The 18,324-nt window shown below is 44.2% G+C and overlaps 1 protein-coding gene across 1 annotated transcript in view; it reads right to left on the bottom strand.

Moving 5' to 3' along the window:
• LOC126109721 (aminopeptidase N-like) overlaps positions 1 to 18,324 on the bottom strand; it is a 222,875-nt gene that overhangs the window by 135,163 nt on the left and 69,388 nt on the right. Inside the window, exon 4 of the mRNA XM_049914775.1 lies at positions 2,906 to 3,061. Within this exon, the coding sequence (XP_049770732.1) occupies positions 2,906 to 3,061 (156 nt within the window). The remainder of the gene's footprint in view (positions 1 to 2,905; positions 3,062 to 18,324) is intronic.

Genomic DNA, 18,324 nt, shown 5'->3' with positions numbered 1-18,324 from the left:
CACTGACAATGTTGAGTGTTTATGGAAAAAGTTCAAGGCAATCGTAAAATGCGTTTTAGACAGGTACGTGCCGAGTAAAACTGTGAGGGACGGGAAAAACCCACCGTGGTACAACAACAAAGTTAGGAAATTACTGCGAAAGCAAAGAGAGCTTCACTCCAAATTTAAACGCAGCCAAAACCTCTCAGACAAACAGAAGCTAAACGATGTCAAAGATAGCGTAAGGAGGGCTATGCGTGAAGCGTTTAGTGAATTCGAAAGTAAAATACTAGGTACCGACTTGACAGAATTTCCTAGGAAGTTCTGGTCTTACGTTAAATCAGTAAGTGGCTCGAAACAGCATGTCCAGACACTCCGGGATGATGATGGCATTGAAACAGAGGATGACAAGCGTAAAGCTGAAATACTAAACACCTTTTTCCAAAGCTGTTTCACAGAGGAAGACTGCACTGCAGTTCCTTCTCTAAATCCTCGCACAAACGAAAAAATGGCTGACATCGAAATAAGTGTCCAAGGAATAGAAAAGCAACTGGAATCACTCAACAGAGGAAAGTCCACTGGACCTGACGGGATACCAATTCGATTCTACACAGAGTACGCGAAAGAACTTGCCCCCCTTCTAACAGCCGTGTACCGCAAGTCTCTAGAGGAACGGAAGGTTCCAAATGATTGGAAAAGAGCACAGGTAGTCCCAGTCTTCAAGAAGGGTCGTCGAGCAGATGCGCAAAACTATAGACCTATATCTCTGACGTCGATCTGTTGTAGAATTTTAGAACATGTTTTTTGCTCGAGTATCATGTCGTTTTTGGAAACTCAGAATCTACTATATAGGAATCAACATGGATTCCGGAAACAGCGATCGTGTGAGACCCAACTCGCTCTAGTTGTTCATGAGACCCAGAAAATATTAGATACAGGCTCCCAGGTAGATGCTATTTTTCTTGACTTCCGGAAGGCGTTCGATACAGTTCCGCACTGTCGCCTGATAAACAAAGTAAGAGCCTACGGAATATCAGATCAGCTGTGTGGCTGGATTGAAGAGTTTTTAGCAAACAGAACACAGCATGTTGTTATCAACGGAGAGACGTCTACAGACGTTAAAGTAACCTCTGGCGTGCCACAGGGGAGTGTTATGGGACCATTGCTTTTCACAATATATATAAATGACCTAGTAGATAGTGTCGGAAGTTCCATGCGGCTTTTCGCGGATGATGCTGTAGTATACAGAGAAGTTGCAGCATTAGAAAATTGTAGCGAAATGCAGGAAGATCTGCAGCGGATAGGCACTTGGTGCAGGGAGTGGCAACTGACCCTTAACATAGACAAATGTAATGTATTGAGAATACATAGAAAGAAGGATCCTTTATTGTATGATTATATGATAGCGGAACAAACACTGGTAGCAGTTACTTCTGTAAAATATCTGGGAGTATGCGTGCGGAACTATTTGAAGTGGAATGATCATATAAAATTAATTGTTGGTAAGGCGGGTACCAGGTTGAGATTCATTGGGAGAGTCCTTAGAAAATGTAGTCCATCAACAAAGGAGGTGGCTTACAAAACACTCGTTCGACCTATACTTGAGTATTGCTCATCAGTGTGGGATCCGCACCAGATCGGGTTGACGGAGGAGACAGAGAAGATCCAAAGAAGAGCGGCGCGTTTCGTCACAGGGTTATTTGGTAACCGTGATAGCGTTACGGAGATGTTAAACAAACTCAAGTGGCAGACTCTGCAAGAGAGGCGCTCTGCATCGCGGTGTAGCTTGCTCGCCAGGTTTCGAGAGGGTGCGCTTCTGGATGAGGCATCGAATATATTGCTTCCCCCTACTTATACCTCCCGAGGAGATCACGAATGTAAAATTAGAGAGATTAGAGCGCGCACAGAGGCTTTCAGACAGTCGTTCTTCCCGCGAACCATACGCGACTGGAACAGGAAAGGGAGGTAATGACAGTGGCACGTAAAGTGCCCTCCGCCACACACCGTTGGGTGGCTTGCGTGGCTTGCGGAGTATAAATGTAGCTGTAGATGTAGATGTAAATTTTACCTATGGTATTTACACCTCTGGGAAGCATTTCGTAGTACATCACTCTGTCACTATTCCACCAGACACACAGCATTATTTCTTCCGGATGCGCGCACGTCTTTGTATGGGGAGTTGCTGCTTTGTTTGGGCTCAACCATTCCTTTCTTTTCTCTATGTTAGCATAAAGACCAGTAATGACACAGGATAGGAATGGTCAGTGTTGTTCATGAATCAGTTGATGAGTAGCAAGCAGAGATGCACATATAGCCAGCCACCAATTTTTGTGATTTTGGCTTAGAGCATGCGGCAGCCAAACAAGTGATATTTGAACCTTCCTCACTGCATCTGAGTTGTTGCTCAATGGTGGAATGATCAAAGTTCATTACGGTTGTGAATTCTTGAGTACACTGATGTGGATAATTGTGAATTAATACCTTTAAATGGTCTTCATCAACCCCAAAGAACTTCCTGAACATAGATAGTCACTAACGTTAAAACAATCCTCTTTAAAATGAGAAAACTGTTTTCTATTGTGGCCTGTCCAGTGACATTATCCCCACATGTGGCACAGATGTTTCTGGCTGCACCTCTATTGAACTCAAACAGAAGAATATGTTGGTTATATTCCATTGGGACTCCATTTTCTAGCAATCACAGCTCCACTCACTATCTCCGAATGACAAAATGACAATATATAAACTCAAAATAATAATATTGAACTAGAGACAAAAACCCATAGCAACACGATTACCAAGATAAAAAACACCAAACCACTATTTACAATCTGCAACGAAGCTTAAAATGTGACCTGAAACTTCAAATTAATTACTTCAATAGTAAAGAAAGCACTAGAGACACGAGCAAACTGGCAATACTCACAGCTGTTCGGAACGCACGATGGGCATGTTGGAGACTGCGGTGTAGTTGGTGGAGTGAGCGATGCTTATCTGGAACCTAGCCTTCATCCCGGGCTCATCGAAGCAGGGGAATGCTGCACGCGCATCTGTCGCCTCAAACTGGGTAAGCGCCATCCATCTGCAATGCACAAATAATATTAAATTATGTTTTTCGACAGCAGTTTTGAGGAACACATCACTCCCTTGGAAGAAAAGCATCGTAACTCAAATAATTCAGAGTATTCATTCATGTCATCATCAAAACGAAAAAGTGGAATGGTTTTATGTGGAAGTATGTTACAAACTTAAGCGGCTGTTCGGCCACCACATAATAATTATGTCAATGTTGCATAAACGACACCTATTCTAACAACTAGAAAAACAGTGTCACACTGTCAGTAGTTAGGCAAAGTTAGGGCAGTGTTCATGTGGAGCTTGCCTGTCGACTGTTGCATTTCAAAAAGTTCCACACAATCATTAAATCTGTTCGAAGAAAATGGTCACATTTTGAACTGTGCCAGTAAGTATGCTCATTACTGGTATATTTATATGCTGCATTAAGCATTATGTAGAAAAATGACAATTTTGCTTACAGAATGAGGTTGTATACTTGAGGTTGGATACTATTTCCTTCCCTGTTTTATTTCAAGTTGTGTCACACTTCTAAAAGTTATTTATAATTTTTGTTCAAGACTGTAAATGATGGAATATTTTAACTTCTGCTATACTTTAACAAAAAAAAATTGCATAAATATAATTAGCCTGTTTTAGTTAGAATGATGTCATCTAATTCAAGAAGCCTACTTATTGTTAAGTTGGCTACCAAACAAAATGCTACAATTTGGCAGCTTCCCCATCCAAATAATGCTGAGGAAAATACGAGGTGCTATCCAAAATTTTCGGGACTGGTACTGCCATCTGTTGGAAACCTTACCTTTGGACTAATGGTCACCATCACCCTCAAAGTAGTTCCCATCGATAAGTACACACCGGTCCCAGCACATCTGCCACTAGTCAAACATTTTCTGGAAGTCCTGTTCTTTGAGGGTGTTTATCACCACCAGCGATGCTTCTTGAATCCTCTTTAGAATGTCGAACTAATGGCCTTTCAACTTGAGTTTCAGTTTTGGGAATAGCAAGAAGTCGCAAAGTGCCAAAATCTGTCGAGTACGGTGGGCGGAGTAAAACCGTCATGTTCTTTTTTGCAAAAAAAAAAAAAAAAAAAAAAAAAAAAAAAAAAAAAAAAAATAAAATAAAAAATAAAAAATAAAAAAAAGGCCCTGGTGAGCAAGGACGTGTGACAGGGCGCATTGTGATGCAGAAGCAAGTTCCCTTGATGTCAAAGTTTGGGCTGTCATCACCGCACGTTTTCACGGAGCAACTGCAAAACATCACAGTACTACATGGAATTCACTGTTTGATTGGGTGGGACGAATCCTTTCTGCACCAATTCCCTTGGTACTAAAGAAAACGACGATCATGCTCTCATTTTGCTCTTCACCTGTCTCGCTTTCTTGGGTCTTGGAGAGCCAGGGCTCTTCCAATGGGACGATTGTTGCTTTGCCTCTGGGTCATAATCATAAATCCAGCTCTCGTCGCCGGTGATAGCCTGTGACAAGAAGGTTGGATCATCAGATGCGGTCTGACAAAGGTCCGCGCACACTTCAACACACTGTGCCTTCTGACTGGCAGTCAAGATCCTTGGCACAAATTTTGCGGCAACACGATGCATGCCCAATTCAACATTCGTTAACATGTCCCATAACCAATACCCACTTCATCCGCATGGTCTTGAATGGTTTGACGTCAATCTGCAAGAACCAATTGTTGAAGTTTGGGAACAATGTCTGGCGTTGTGCAGCTAACGGGCCTTCCAGTGTGAGCACCATTTTCGATGTCTGTACGGCTGGCCCCGAACCGAGCATGCCACTCAAACAGACGCGTACAGCTCATGCTCTGTCCCCCAAACACTTACTGAATCACTGCAAGGGTCTCCGTAGCACTTTTGCAGAGATTCACACAGAATTTTATACACACACACTGTTCTGATCGCGGATCCATCGTAAAATCGTAACACACCAAACACAGAGTATTATGGTGGACACGCAACATGTCCTCCCATCTGAATGCCACTCCGCACACTGAATCATCAGATATGCAGCTCTCACCACCTAGTGGTGCAAAGATCTACTACTCCTACTTTACAGATGGCAGCACCAGTCCTGAAAATTTTGGATTCTCACCTCGTACAGAACGGAAGACGGTCTCTCAAGGAGAATAATAATGCATATATGAGGACAGTTTTTTTTTTTTGTCCAACATCCGATAGGCTATAAATAAAAGAACAATTATTTTATTACCAAAAATTTTGTACATTTATGGTTACTTTTCACCATAATCACCGAAGAGATTGAGACATTTATCGAACACGTGGACCAGCTTTGCAATACCCTCTTCAGAAAATGTTGCCATCAATGATGTCAAATGGGCATTGACGTTGTTTTGAAGATCTTCATTGGTTGGAAAGTGCTGCCCCCCTAGCCACGTTTTCAGTTCAGGGAAAAGGTGAAAGTCGCTGGGGGCCAGGTCGGGACTGTACGCGGATGACCGAAAATGACCGACCGAAATTGTTCAAGAGCCGTTGGGTTGTCCCAGCAGTGTGTGGAGGAGCGTTGTCATGGATCAACACAATTCCTGAAGTCAGCATTCCTCTTCGCTTGTTTTGAATAGCTCTCCACAAACGTAAAGTTCCACAGTAAGCAGCTGCATTATAGTGGTTCCGGGCTGCATAGACTCTACAAGCAACACACATTTTTGGTCTCAAAACAAGGTAGCCATAACCTTTCGGTTGTTGAATGTTTGTTTGAATTTTTTCGGTTTGTTTGGTGAATTTGGATGCATCCATTGTTGTTTAGTTTCCGGTGTGTCGTATTGGATCCAAGTGTCATCTACAGTAACAACTGATTTCAAGAAGTTCTCTCCTTCATCGTGATAACGGTCAAGGAAATTCAAAGCTGACGCCATTCAGTGACTTTTGTGGGCGTCCATCAACATTTTTGGAACCCAACAAGCACAAAGTTTTTTGTAGCCTAAATGTTCAGTAACGGTAATGTGTGCGACATATGCTGAAACTTCCGCAATTTCCATAGACAAAGCAGTATGGTGAACCTACCATTTTCTCTAACCATTCAACTCGTTCAACAAGGTCGGCTCTAATGACAGACTTGCGTCCTTGGCCCCCTTCATCGTGCAAGTCATTTCGGGCAACTTTAAGCTTTCAGCACCATTCACGCACAACACCCTCAGTCACGTTGTTATCGCGGTATACTCGGCTCATTCTCCGATGAATTTCTGCTGCACTAGTCCCTTCTGCTTGCAGAAACCGAATTATACTTCGTAATTCAACTTGGCGGGAGCAACACTGACGGCCGCCATGTTTTACGTGGCTGTAGTGCAACGCGGACTGATGCCCTGGGATCGTTAATGGCGGCGTGTGTAGTAGACTACAGCGCATGTCCACTTTCTGCCGCTCGCGTAGCTTCTATACTAAGCGACCGGAGGTTGGGAAAAAATAACCCTCGTATTATGTTAAGTATGATTCATGCAATTCCCATAAAAGGTACTTACTTATTTTGTTTGTTACAGCTGTTAAAATATGCCAAGACGATACCAAGGGTATCCAAGACACTAGCGTGTCGAGTGGTTCTAGTGAGGGGAGTGATAACAATCTTTGCAAATGCACATTTGCTGAAAACTATTGAAGTGATCCAGATGAAAACAGTAACTCCAGTTCTTTTTAAAGTATGTTAGAGATGAAAGTCTTCAAAATTTTGATTCTGATATCACAGATGCTGACCAAAGAGAATGGAAGAAACGGTAAATGAAATGTTATTTCCGTGTAAAACTGAGAATAAAACTTGAAAGAGAAAGATGGATGTTGAAAAATGGAAAAAACCAAAAACGAAAAGAATCCTAATGAACTGCAGTAAAAGCTACAAGCCTATAAACAAAATAAAAAATGATGATGGAACTAAGTGAAAGGATTCTAGTAATAAGATATACTCGAAAAATGATGCCTCTATATGGGAAAAAGTGTCTGCTAAGATGCACAAAAAAATTGTTAGTAACAGAGACCTTTAACCAGGTCTAAAGAAAAACTCAGTATGTAAATTTCACACGCAGCAACATATTATGCAATGTACACCCAACGCGACACAGCGATCAGTGCTGTGCTTTCTACTGAAACGACAAATTGAATTCATCTCCATTTCGGTGTCCGCTGGTGGAATATCCTCGCCGCTACTTGGCGGGTATACAATATTTAAGACGCCGGAATTTGTGAACTAATAAGTTATCTCGATTTACTGTGAAGTATTCTATGTATCAAAATTGTAAGCTTCTGAATTTCTCAAAAATACCCCTTTACTACACGCTGAAAAGAGGGAAACGATAGTCCGAACGATAGCAGCGCAAAAATCGGGAGAAAGTACAAATATGACATGCATCTGACGCGATAATATGAATTTTGCGTGGCAACGTAAAGTTTTGAAAATACGCAATTCATCGCGACAAAGAGAAATTTTGATATAATCAGTGGAGAGAAATTAATCAGTGAAGGATAATGGTGAAATGACATAGAACTATTTGCACTCAGAATTTCACATTCAATTTCTTTGATACACTAGGTCCCGATCGTAAACACATACAAAAAGGAAGTAGGATTGTATACAGTACCGATGTCGTTTTATGTAACCCGCAATGTTCTCTCTGGTCTTCAAAAACCATGCGCGAAATTTTCATATTCTCTCGCTCGCCAAGCGCAAACTACACTGCTAGCCATTAAAATTCCTACACCACTAAGATGACGTGCTACAGACGCGAAATTTAGCCAACAGGAAAAGGTGCTGTGTTACGCAAAGGATTAGCTTTTCAGAGCATTCACACAAGGTTGGCGCCGGTGGCGTCACCTACAACGTGCTGACATGAGGAAAGTTTCCAACCTATTTCTCATACACAAACAGCAGTTGACCGGCGGTGACTGGTGAAACGTTGTTGTGATGCCTCGCGTGTAAGGAGGAGAAATGCGTTCCATCTCGTTTCCGACTTTCATAAAGGTCGGATTGTAGCCTATCGCGATTGCGGTTTATCGTATGGCGACATTGCTGCTCGCGTTGGTCGAGATCCAATGACTGTTAGCAGAATATGGAATCGGTGGTTTCAGGAGGGTAATAAGGAACGCCGTGCTGGATCCAAACGGCCTCGTATCACTAGCAGTCGAGATGACAGGCATCTTATCCGCAAGGCTGTAACGGATCGTGCAGCCACGTCTCGATCCCTGAGTCAACAGATGGGGACGTTTGCAAGACAACAACCATCTGCACGAACAGTTCGACGACGTTTGCAGCAGCATGGACTATCAGCTCGGAGATCATGGCTGCGGTTATCCTTGACGTTGCATCACAGACAGGAGTGCCTGCGATGGTGTACTCAACGACGAACCTGGGTGCACGAATAGCAAAACGTCATTTTTTCGGGTGAATCCAGTTTCTGTTTACAGCATCACGACGGTCGCATCCGTGTTTGGCGACATCGCGGTGAACACACATTGGAAGCGCGTATTCATCATCGCCATACTGGCGTATCATCCGGCGTGATCATATGGGGTGCCATTGGTCACACGTCTCGGTCACCTCTTGTTCGCACTGGCGGAACTTTGAATAGTGGACGTTACATTTCAGATGTGATACGACCCGTGGCTCTACCCTTCATTCGATCCCTGGGAAACCATACATTTCAGCAGGATAATGCACGACCGCATGTTGCAGGTCCTGTACGGGCCTTTCTGGATACAGAAAATGTTCGACTGCTGTCCTGCCCAGTACATTCTCCAGATCTCTCACCAATTGAAAACGTCTGGTCAATGGTGGCCGAGCAACTGGCTCGTCACAATACGCCAGTCACTACTCTTGATGAACTGTGATATCGTGTTGAAGCCGCATGGGCAGCTGTACCTGTACACGCCATCCAAGCTCTGTTTGACTCAATTCCCAGGCGAATCAAGGCCGTTATTACGGCCAGAGGTGGTTGTTCTGGGTACTGATTTCTCAGGATCTATGCACCCAAACTGCGTGAAAATGTAATCACATGTCAGTGCTCGTATAATATATTTGTCCAATGAATACCCATTTATCATCTGCATTTCTTCTTGGTGTAGCAATTTTAATGGCCAGTAAGGTATTAGTCCTAAAGAAAAAAATGTACAAGAAGAGACCTTCAAACGCACTTCCATTTACACTTATCCCTCACCAGTCAGGACATCCAGTATGCTGTTCGTGGTACTCCCTTCTACCACTATACAAACATTTCCGATTACACAAACTACTTCCGTTATTCAATCTTTTTTGGTCTCTACTGACTGGGCTATTACGCCACCAGCATAGTTGGCTATTTTGTTAACGCTATTGATTTATCGTGCCCATGAGGGTAATGAAAGGCACGGTTGTTGTAGGCGTTACGCTGAAACTAATTACATTGCCAGTTCGATCCAAACTTAACCCTTACAAGCACAGTAGTTTTATAGTCAGAAGGCCTGACTAAAGCGACACTGTAACTGTCTATTTTAAGTTCTTAAAATTCACGAAATCGTAAGGTAAAATTTACAGAAACTGCAACTTTGCAATTTGTGCGAAATAAGGCCAGTCAATGAAGACAAAAAAGGCAGAATGTGGGAAATAACTCGTGTAGTGCCAAAATTTTGTACAGTGGTAGGAGGGAGCGCAATGAACAACATACCAAATATCCTGACTGGTTGGGCTGAGTATTTGGGGGGGGGGGGGGGTGCGTTTGAAGGTCGCTTATGGATGCTTTTCTTTAAGTCGAAAACTATAGCCTCTTGCGCAAACACATGAATCGTAACTACATTAAATTTCCTAAAAAAGTCCCTGTCAACTTTTTTTGTGGAACTAATAGTTTGCGCTTAGTGGGCGCGAGAATATGAAAATCTCACGTGAACTTTGGAAGGCCAGATATAACATTGCGGGTTGCATGAAAGGCATCGGAAGGGGCAGCTGAATCACCCTATTTATAAACAAACGGGTGAAATAGGCGGATTTTTAACTTCGGTGGGTTATTGACAACTTCTATACTAGCCTGGAGCAGATTAACACTGGAGTGTCAGTTCATCTCAATAGTGAAAATCGCGGAGTACAACAGAGTCACAATCACGCGTGCGATGGCCAAAAACGCCACGAGAACACAATGATTTTAGTTACGACTCCGTTTTATGGAAAGACATCACTGAGCCGCAGTAGATGGTAGTGATCTTGAAATCAGATTTCCTTAAACATTTTATTTCTGAAAAAAAGTAATTATTTTTTAAAAGCTAAATATTTTCAAACTGTTTACAAAACAAACTTATCCTCTTCCAAATACTCTCCATTGCAACTAATACGAGGGTCACTCCAAAAGAAATGCACACTATTTTTTTTAATCCCTCTTTTATTCTACATGTTTGAAAGTTTTACAGCGTGTAGATACATCCTTTAGGAACAATATTTTCATTTCTCCACGTAATTTCCATCCCTCTCAACTGCCTTACGCCATTTTGGAACCAGCGCCTGTATACCCGCACGGTAAAATTCTGGACTAACCTGTTGGAGCCACTGTTTGGCAGCGTGCGCAAGGGAGTCACCATCTTCAAACCTTGTTCCACGAAGAGAGTCTTTCGGTTTCCCAAAGAGATGATAGTCACATGGAGCCAGGTCAGGACTGTAAGGCGGTTGTTTCAGTGTTGTCCATCCGAATTTTGTGATCGCTGCCATGGTTTTTTGACTGACATGTGGCCGTGCATTGTCGTGCAACAGCAAAAAAACATCCTGCTTTTGCCGATGTTGTCGAACACGACTCAGTCGAGCTTGAAGTGTCGTTACATATGCATCAGAATTTGTGGTGGTTCCACTTTGCTTGACGTCCACAAGCAAGAGTCCTTCGGAATAGAAAAACATCGTAGCCATAACTTTTCCAGCAGAAGTTGTGGTTTTTAATTTTTTTTTCCTTGGGTGAATTTGCATGATGCCACTCCATTGATTGCCTCTTCGTCTCTGGTGAAAAATGATGGAGCCATGTTTCATCACCTGTCACAATTCTTCCAAGAAATTCATCTCCACCATTCTCGTACTGTTCTAAATGTTCGCTGCATACCGTTTTACTTGTTTCTTTGTGAGCCACTGTCAACATCCTGGGAATCCACCTGGCACAAACCTTTTTTAAAGGCCATACTTTCAGTATTCTGCAAACACTTCCTTCCCCTATCCCAACGTAGCGTGACAATTCGTTCACTGTGATGCGTCTGTCAGCAGTCACCAATTCGTTAACTCTCTGCACATTGTCTGGAGTGCGTGTAGTACGAGGCCTGCCGCTGCGAGGACAATCCTCAATATTGCCGTGCCCGCTTTCATCACGTAACTTGCTTGCCTACCGACTAACTGTACTGCGATCGACATCAGTATCTCCATACACCTTTTCCGATCTCTTGTGGATGTTTCCCACTGTCTCGTTTTCACAGCACAGGAATTCTATGACAGCACGTAGCTACTGACGATCGTCAAGTGTAGCAGTCATCTTGAAGACATGCTGTGACGGCGCCACTCACGGGAAAAGGTTGAACTAAGTTAGAAAATAAGTGGGAAGGATGTATCTACACAATAAAACTTTCACACATGGAGAATGAAAACTGTATTTTTACAAAAATAGTGTGCATTTCTTTTGAAGTGACCGTCGTACATTTGTCCCACCGGTGCTTCCACTATTTTTTTCCCTAGATCTCTTCACTATTGTCAAATCAGTGTCCTTTCATGCCCCTTTTCATGTGTGGTAACAAAAAGTCGCTGGGAGCCAGGTCAGGCGAGTAAGCCGCATGGGTTATCGGAACCATGACATTTCTAGCCGAAAACTGTCTTAACACCTGTGTGTGCAGGTACGTTGTCGTGGCGGAAGAACCAGTCTCCTGCCTGTCACAAATATGGTCTTTTTTTATGAACACTGTTGCGCAATCTTCTTAAAATTTTCAAGTAAAAGATTTGATTGATGGTCTGATATAGCCGAACAAACGCTGAATGAATTACGCCCTTGGCATCAAAAAAGCAAATCGCCATTGTTTTGATGTTTCATTTGACTTCACGGGGCGACGATGACGTATTCCATTGGCTTGACTGTTGCTTTGTTTCTGGGTCGTAACCACAGCACCATTTCTCATCACCAGTATCTTTTTCAAAAAATCTGGATCAGTTTCGAATTGTTGTTTCAAAGCACGACATGTTTCAACTCGGCATTCCTTTTGATTGTCAGTCAGAACCTGAGGAACGAACTTCGCAGCAACCCTTTTCATTCTCAAATCTTGCGTTAAAATTAGCTGATCCGAGCTCCAAGATAACCCACTAATTTCTGACAGTTAATCAATTGTCTTGTCGACGATCTGTGTTAGCACAAGCTCTCAAATTTTTTCAATATTCTCGTCGATTCTAGCACTTGATAGACGTTCAGAACGAGGTTTGCCATCAACCGAGATGTCGCCATTTTTAAATCGAGTAAACCACTCGTACACTTTGAGCTTTTTCCCACAGCGTCGGCTTGGTAAGCTGATTTCAACATTAAAACAGTTTCAGCAGCATTTTTGCCAAGTAGAAAACAAAATTTCACAGCTGCACGTTGTTCACTTAGCCATCATAAACAAACTAAACAAGAACAAAACAGCCCTTACCACGACAGCTGTGCGTAGGGGCGTTGAAAAGAATATGGCACAATGGTCGAGCAGCTCTGTTTTCAGGGCTAAATGACGTTTGAGATGGTTTAAAGAGCGAGCCTCTGGACAAGGGATCACAGGAAACGTGTGACTTGAACTGACAAATCGCTGCTCCACATTTGACAATCCGATGGAAGGGTTCGAGTTTGGCGAATGCGTCGAGAATGTTTCATTGCACCATGTGTAATGCCAACAGCGTATAAATTATTGAATACTATAATACACTCCTAGAAATGGAAAAAAGAACACATTGACACCGGTGTGTCAGACCCACCATACTTGCTCCGGACACTGCGAGAGGGCTGTACAAGCAATGATCACACGCACGGCACAGCGGACACACCAGGAACCGCGGTGTTGGCCGTCGAATGGCGCTAGCTGCGCAGCATTTGTGCACCACCGCCGTCAGTGTCAGCCAGTTTGCCGTGGCATACGGAGCTCCATCGCAGTCTTTAACACTGGTAGCATGCCGCGACAGCGTGGACGTGAACCGTATGTGCAGCTGACGGACTTTGAGCGAGGGCGTATAGTGGGCATGCGGGAGGCCGGGTGGACGTACCGCCGAATTGCTCAACACGTGGGGCGTGAGGTCTCCACAGTACATCGATGTTGTCGCCAGTGGTCGGCGGAAGGTGCACGTGCCCGTCGACCTGGGACCGGACCGCAGCGACGCACAGATGCACGCCAAGACCGTAGGATCCTACGCAGTGCCGTAGGGGACCGCACCGCCACTTCCCAGCAAATTAGGGACACTGTTGCTCCTGGGGTATCGGCGAGGACCATTCGCAACCGTCTCCATGAAGCTGGGCTACGGTCCCGCACACCGTTAGGCCGTCTTCCGCTCACGCCCCAACATCGTGCAGCCCGCCTCCAGTGGTGTCGCGACAGGCGTGAATGGAGGGACGAGTGGAGACGTGTCGTCTTCAGCGATGAGAGTCGCTTCTGCCTTGGTGCCAATGATGGTCGTATGCGTGTTTGGCGCCGTGCAGGTGAGCGCCACAATCAGGACTGCATACGACCGAGGCACACAGGGCCAACACCCGGCATCATGGTGTGGGGAGCGATCTCCTACACTGGCCGTACACCACTGGTGATCGTCGAGGGGACACTGAATAGTGCACGGTACATCCAAACCGTCATCGAACCCATCGTTCTACCATTCCTAGACCGGCAAGGGAACTTGCTGTTCCAACAGGACAATGCACGTCCGCATGTATCCCGTGCCACCCAACGTGCTCTAGAAGGTGTAAGTCAACTACCCTGGCCAGCAAGATCTCCGGATCTGTCCCCCATTGAGCATGTTTGGGACTGGATGAAGCGTCGTCTCACGCGGTCTGCACGTCCAGCACGAACGCTGGTCCAACTGAGGCGCCAGGTGGAAATGGCATGGCAAGCCGTTCCACAGGACTACATCCAGCATCTCTACGATCGTCTCCATGGGAGAATAGCAGCCTGCATTGCTGCGAAAGGTGGATATACACTGTACTAGTGCCGACATTGTGCATGCTCTGTTGTCTGTGTCTATGTGCCTGTGGTTCCGTCAGTGTGATCATGTGATGTATCTGACCCCAGGAATGTGTCAATAAAGTTTCCCCTTCCTGGGACAATGAATTCACAGTGTTCTTATTTCAATTTCCAGGAGTGTATATTGCAGAACTTTTAATCAAATCTGCTGGTGGCAAAGTTTCTGAAATGGTAAAACGGTGCATGGAAAATTTTTACTAGATCAACGGCTTGCTGCAGCGGTAACACCGGTTCCCGTCACCACCGAAGTCGGATGGACGACCATCCGGTGTGCCGAGCGCTGTTGGCAAGCGGTGTGCACTCAGTCGTTGTGAGGCTACTTGACTGAGAAGTAGCGGCTCTGGTCCCGTAAACTGACATATGGTTGGGAGAGCGGTGTGCTGACCACATGCCCCTGCATATCCGCATGTGGGCTGAGGATGACACGACGGCCGGTCGGTACCGTTGGGCCTTCATGGCCTGTTAGGGCGCAGTTTAGCTTTTTAATAATTAATTTGCATTCTGCCATACAGCATCCAGTTCCCGCGAGATCGACAAGAACGTTGAGCGACGGCATTGTTTAGAGAGCAGTGACCGATTCCAAAATCACGCAGTTCGCGTAATTACATTGTCCAGATACTGACAGAAAAGATAAGTAAAAGAGATCTCAGGGAAGCTGAAATAACAGTTTGATAAATGCCAACGACTGAACACTAGCAGCATTCGGCTGTGGCCACCCCTTCGATGCAGCCTGAAAAGGTTCTAAAATGCAACATAATAAATTGAGATGTGACATTAATGGAGGAGGAAAGTAGGTTTCTTGATTCAAACACGGCTGTTACCATTAAATTAACGTATTTAACCAAAAGTAACAGATACGAGAGCGACACTTACATGTATGAGACAGCAATCAATAACAAACAGGCGGGAGGGAGGGAGGGAGGGAGAGAGAGAGAGAGAGAGAGAGAGAGAGAGAGAGAGAGAGGAGCACACCTCCTGCTTTTACAGAGTCAAAACTGATTACGGCAATTGCCTTCAGCTCGCTTTACAGAGCGTCTTTTATAAATTTTCGATGTATAAACATTTGTCTGGAACATTGTTTATATGAGCAATATATGACCTTTTCTCCTTAATTTACAGATTTACTTACATAGAGAAAATTTATTTTTACTGTTTTTAGCATTAATTAAACGTTTGGGGTATATTTTATTAATTATTCAAACAGCAACACTTCAAGTGATGTACAGAGAAGATGGTGTTACGGCATGTGGCTGTTTTTCGTTATCATGTTGTGGGCCTTTTATTGCCCTTAAAAAATCGCTATATGCGGAAGGATATGACCACATCTTACTGCGTTGTGTCTACTGCGTCCAGTAGTAGAACAGTTCGGGGACGATGACTGAATCAGCATGGCAATGCACACTGCCGTAGAACAGCGTCTGTGAGATAATGGTTTGTTGACATTAACAATCTTGAAATTGACTGACCTGTCCAGATGTCCAATGTGAATCCAATAGGACACCTTGACTCATCATCATCATAATCATCATCATCTTGGACAGTTTCCAGCCTCTGGCCGGATCTGTATGGAACATAGGCCTCTCCATCGTCTTCTGTCTTGCCATCATCTCTTCGTCTTCACTTTGGTCCTGTCTTTTCCTCTACGCATTTCTCTCAGTCTTCCTCCTGGTCTCTTTCCTTCCAGTTTCATCTCGTGTATCCTCCTGGGTATCCTCTTCTCCTCCATTCTCTTAACATGTCCAAACCATCTCAGCCTTGATTTCTCTGTTTCCTCCTGTAATGGTTACACCTTCATTTCTCTTTCCTTCCAGTTTCATCTCGTGTATCCTCCTGGGTATCCTCTTCTCCTCCATTCTCTTAACATGTCCAAACCATCTCAGCCTTGATTTCTCTGTTTCCTCCTGTAATGGTTACACCTTCATTTCTCTTTCCTTCCAGTTTCATCTCGTGTGTCCTCCTGGGTATCCTCTTCTCCTCCATTCTCTTAACGCGTCCAAACCATCTCAGCCTTGATTTCTCTGTTTCCTCCTGTAATGGTTACACCTTCATTAACTCTCTGTTTCTCTCATTTCTTATCTTCTCTACTTAGTCACTCCAATACTGTTCCTCAAGAATTTCATCTCACTAGCTTGTAATTTTCCTTTTCCCTCTTCCTTTCATAACCTAGGTTTCTGATGCATATGTCAGGATTAGGACATAGTATGACCTGGATATAACCTTTTTGCTGATTTGGGGTACAGCCTTGCTCCATATCAGGCTTCTGACACTTTTCCGAAATGCTCCTGCTTTTCTCCCCCGCTCGTTTATTTCTCTGTCGTTTTTGCTATTTTCCTGTATCAGACTTCCTAGGTAATTGAAACTCTCCACTCTCCTCAATCGTTCCCCACCAACTGTTATTCCAGTTGCTCCTGTCTCCTTCTTTCTTGTTGCGATAATCATCTCACTCTTACGTATACTAAATTTCATCCCATATTCTAGTATTGTTCGTTCCCATACTGCTCTTTCTCCTCCTTATTCCCCCAAATCATCGGATCATCTGCGAACACCAAAGCTTTCATCTTCCTTTCTTCCTTCGACACGCCCACATCGACAAGAAGGCCAACACAAAAGGTCTACTGCCATCTCTGCATAAGGATTATTCACTAAAGTGAGGTGTCGCAGGATGTGGGTACTGCGATGTTTGAGTACGTCATCTGGAGATAGATTGGGTCGAAAGTTGAACGAAAGTAGCGGTTTGAAGGGCAGAGGGAAGAAAGTGGCAAGGCAAGAGCCAAGAGAAAAAAGCCTCTGGAAGAAAAAGAGAAGAATGGACTGCCATTCCTCCACAGACATTCGGACACTTCACTGAAAGTACTCCTAGCAGAGTTCAAGCAGTCATGAAAGCGAAGTATGTACACATCCGAAATTAACGTCCACTGACAGGAGTTCGGATACTTTTGATCAGCTCGTCTGTCTTGAACAGAGCAGCTTACACTCTTCAGTCCTGGGGACTGCCCTTTCACTACGCCAGCACGGCAATATGTGGCAACGGGTAATTTGCGGAGTTACACAAGGGGGAATCACACTCGCCAACACGGAGTTGTCAAGTCATCCCAGAGCGCGCGTACAGTATAATTGAACTGCAAAGTGGCGTTCTGTGTGCGGAACGTCTTAGAACCTGCTGAAGCCATTCACAAGACGCTGTACAAACACCCACTCACAAATCTGCGTTCGACACACGCATACGCACGCGCTCGCGCGTCAAGCTTCACGATTTCCTTACCAGTTTCTTCGAGATCACGAATGTCACCTCCGACTTCCTTGATTAATTAACGTCCCTTGTTCCGCATCTACACCTGCTATACAACTACACTAGGCGAAGCACTGTGAAGTGCGTGGTAGGAGGCATTTCACACTGTACCACGAATTCTGAACGAATTTTATCTAGTTTTACCTACATTATTGATCAATATTTCCTGTACTTGCTGACCGAATTCAAAAATTCTCATTGAGAGGTATAATGTTATTAAACAGATTAACACAATAAGACAAGTACTACAGCTAGCGATTCTGCGTGTGTTACGGCGGCGAAACAGACAGCGCGTAAATACCCGTACTTTACTAAAAAAAAAAAAAAAAATGGCTCAAATGGCTCTGAGCACTATGGGACTCAACATCTTAGGTCGTAAGTCCCCTAGAACTTAGAACTACTTAAACTTAACTAACCTAAGGACATCACACACACCCATGCCCGAGGCAGGATTCGAACCTGCGACCGCAGCAGTCCCGCCGTTTAGGACTGCAGCGCCAGAACCGCTAGACCACCGCGGCCGGCGTACTTTACTCATCCGGTATTTGAGAATAAGAGGACTCGGCGACTTCAAATTAATTTTGCACGTAATTTCACATATTTACGAAACTTTTTCTCGCTGACGTTCTCTCCCACAAAATAATGGAAAGAAAGAACACTTTATAGCTTACTACATTTCTGTTGTTCATGCAGTAAAACTTCAGGATCGGTAATGACGTTTTAATTTATTACTCCTTTACTATCGACTGTATTCGCAACACGCTTTGCTAATAGGCGTGCTGGAAAAGTA

The sequence above is a fragment of the Schistocerca cancellata genome, chromosome 12, assembly GCF_023864275.1.
Source record: "Schistocerca cancellata isolate TAMUIC-IGC-003103 chromosome 12, iqSchCanc2.1, whole genome shotgun sequence".
Lineage (NCBI taxonomy): Eukaryota > Metazoa > Arthropoda > Insecta > Orthoptera > Acrididae > Schistocerca > Schistocerca cancellata.
Note: the sequence above shows the minus strand (reverse complement) of the source record. Positions and strands in the feature narration are given on the sequence as shown.